The 3,120-nt window shown below is 64.2% G+C and overlaps 1 protein-coding gene across 1 annotated transcript; it reads right to left on the bottom strand.

Annotated features, from left to right (window-relative positions):
- Positions 1 to 497: 497 nt before the first annotated feature.
- On the bottom strand, positions 498 to 2,018 carry LOC106821192 (transcription factor SPT20 homolog). The gene has a single exon (XM_014825886.1). It carries the CDS (start codon positions 1,872 to 1,874, stop codon positions 498 to 500), a length of 1,377 nt encoding a protein of 458 aa, XP_014681372.1. The 5' UTR covers positions 1,875 to 2,018.
- Positions 2,019 to 3,120: the final 1,102 nt, after the last annotated feature.

Here is a 3,120-nt window from a genome sequence, read left to right as displayed (position 1 = left end):
CGGGCACAACCCCCCCCCCCCCACGCACACACCAACCCACAACGTCACTCTACAACAGCATCCGGCCATCCTGCGCACCCTCTCTCTGCATCGTCTGCTGCGCATCCAAATGCTTGCTATACCGCGGCTTCTAAGTACCCAGGCCGTTCACTTCATTGTGTGTGGGCCTTCACAGTACCTGATGTTTCACAGTACCAAGAACTCAACAGTACTTTGGACTTCACTATGCACCGCGCGTCACCGTACCTTATGCTCCATAGTACCAAGATCTTCACAATACTTTGGAGACTTCACCATACAAGGGCTGTTACAGTACCTTATACTTCACAATACCAAGACCTTCACAGTACTTTGGACTTCACAGCACTTCGGCCTTCACAGTGCCTGGGTCTTCGCAGGAACCCGGGGGTGTATCGCTGCACCCGATGCTTCGTCATATCGGGGGGGGGGGCTTCGTTCGCTAGTAGAAAGGGTTTCGCTGCATGCGGGCGGGCGCTTCACAGCGCCTGAGGTTTCGCGGGAGGTTTTGGCGGCGGCTTCGGCCTCAGCTTTGGCTTGTCGGCGATGGGCGGCGGATGCTGGGGTTTCTCGGCAACGAGAGGCGGCGGATGCTGGTGCTTCGCGGCAACGGCTGGCTTCACCCGCCCGCCCTCCGCGCCGGCCACTACCTCCCCCGACGATCGGTGCTGCGCGGGGGGCTTTTTCGCGACCGGTGGGCGGGGCTTCGGCGGAGTCTGTGGCCGCGACCTCGTGGGGGAGGGGGCCGGCTCCGGCGACGACCCCCCGACGGTCAGCTCTGCGGTCGAGGTCACGCGGGGTCGCCCCGCTGCCGCGGAGGTAGCAATCTCAGCCACCGGTCCGTCGCTCCTCGGTGACGGCGCCCTCCGCTGGACGACGATCTGCGCCGGCGCCACCTGGTGGCCGGGGTTCGGCGACCTGCGGCCGCCGGGTCGCGGTGCGACGAGGTGCGGCTGCGTCGCGACGGCGGCGCCCCGCAGTGGCGACGAATGGAACTCCTCCAGCAGCTCGGGCGGCGGCGGCGGCAGGTCGTCGACGTGCTCGTGGCCGCGGGCCGCGCCGGCAGGGGGCACCACCGGCGACGGGGGCTCGCCCTTGTCGTCGGGCACGCTGAATACGCCCACCGAGGCGCGCTGCTGCTTAACGCTCATCACTCGCTCCAGATCCTTGAAGAAGGCATTCGGCAGCGTCCCGTGCGCGGAGACGGCGCGTTCAGGTCGCGACCTTTGCGGCTGCTGCGGCTGCTGGTGTTGTTGCTGCTGCTGCTGCTGCGGTTGCTGCTGCTGCTGCAGTTGTTGTTGCTGCTGCTGTTGCGGTTGCTGCTGCTGTTGCTGCAGTTGCAGTTGCTGCTGCTGCTGCTGCGAGAGGTCGACACTGAGGCGCGTGCTGTTGCTGCGCTTGGGCGGAGGAGGCTTCTGTCTCTTCGGCTGTGGCGGTTGAGCGGGAGGGAGGAACGTCGGCGGTTGGGACTGATGGAGAGGTTGCGGGGATTCGAGCGACGACAGCCGAAGCTGCTGCTGTGGTTGTTGTTGTTGCTGCTGCTCTAGTTGCTGCTGGTGCCACTGCTGCTGCTGCCGTTGCTGCTGCTCTTCTTCTAATTGCTGTTGGTGCCACTGCTGATGCAGCCGTTGTTCCTCTTCCAGTTGCTGTTGGCGCTGCTGCTGCTGCTGCCGTTGCTGTTGCTCTAGTTGCTGCTGTTGCTGTTTCTCCTGTTCCAGTTGCTGTTGGTGCCACTGCTGATGCAGCCGTTGTTCTTCCTCTAGTTGCTGTTGGTGCCGCTGCTGTCGCTGCTGTTCCAACTGCTGCTGCTTGCACTGTTGCTCCTCTTGCTGCTGCTGCTGCCTGCCTGCTGCCATTGTTGCCTCCACCGCCGGACACGCTCCGTGGGCTGAACGAGCGGCCGCACCTGCCCGACGTAGTACGGCGCCGCCCTGGTGGCGGCCATCTTCTCGAGCCTCTTCGCGATGACGGGCAGACGAGCGAGCGCCTCGTCCGTGACACGCGGTGCCTGCGGCGACGACCGCGACCTTCGGTTGCGTCCACGCGACAATGCGGGCCCGGCGGCGGCAGGCAGTGCGGCCGCGGCGAACGCGCGGCCGGTCTGCCGACGGAAGTCCTCGCGACGGGCGGCGGGGTGGCGGCCCGCCCCCGGGCGACCCGCACGTCACGAGCGGAGTCTGCGCCGCGAGCGGCGAAGTTGACCGCGTCCGCCTCGGCGCAGCTTGGCTATTGCGCCACATTTCCGGCGCCGCGGCGGCTTCGAGAGGCTGCCTCGCGCGCGAAGACGGCACGTCGGCCGTGGGCCCGGCGAGCATCTTCGTCGTCGGCTACAACGTTAGGATTGCGTGTCTTCTTGACTGCTGCGTTGCGCGTCACGGGCGGTCGTGGTGCGGCGGTGCGCGGCAGCCCGACTCGCCGCCCGCGGCTGCTGTCGATGGTGCGCAGAGACGAAGGCGCCGGGTGCGCTTGGAGCGCGCCGGCGCAGGCAAGGCTGTGCGCCTCATCCATCACCACACGGGGCGCCACCCCGCCGAGCTTGCGGCCGCGTCGACGTACGGTTCCGGCCTCGCCTTCTCCTCGCCGCTTATTTGCCGCCGTCCTGCGGCCGGTGGGCCAGCCTGCCGGGCACTATGTCCTCCGCCAGGGGCGGCGCCCACCAGGTGGCGCCCTTGTAGCGTCATGCTGTTCTGAGCCGAGCTCTGCGGACGAGCAGCGCGCTGAGGCGCTGCTCTGCGCGAGTTTGCCGATCGAGCGTTCTGCCAGACGAGAGGTCTTCTCTACTGAATTATACGCATATGAGCTTGAAGGCATCATTGAGAGATATGAGTAGCGCAAAAAAGTTGAGATCACACTGAGCAGTTCCATGCCCTGTCATCTCACAGCCTGGTACATCTCATAAATATACAAAGGACGTAACAAGCCTAAAGTAAGATATACCGCAAACTGAATTTTCACTGACAATCCCTGCTTGCCGGCTTCTGATTGACATATTAAACACCTGTTTTAAATGCCGAATCGCCGATCTGGGAAAACCGCGTTAGCGAAATTCTGTCATCAGGACGTCATCTGCCACTGCGTTACCAGCAACTGTTGCATTTACGA

This window comes from Priapulus caudatus, unplaced genomic scaffold, assembly GCF_000485595.1.
Source record: "Priapulus caudatus unplaced genomic scaffold, Priapulus_caudatus-5.0.1 Scaffold63, whole genome shotgun sequence".
Taxonomy (NCBI): domain Eukaryota; kingdom Metazoa; phylum Priapulida; class Priapulimorpha; order Priapulimorphida; family Priapulidae; genus Priapulus; species Priapulus caudatus.
This window is presented reverse-complemented; position numbering and strand designations above follow the sequence as displayed.

Coding starts and splice junctions, on each gene's coding strand:
- LOC106821192 (XM_014825886.1), bottom strand. CDS start 1,874: ATGGCAGCAGGCAGGCAGCAGCAGCAGCAAGAGGAGCAACAGTGCAAG.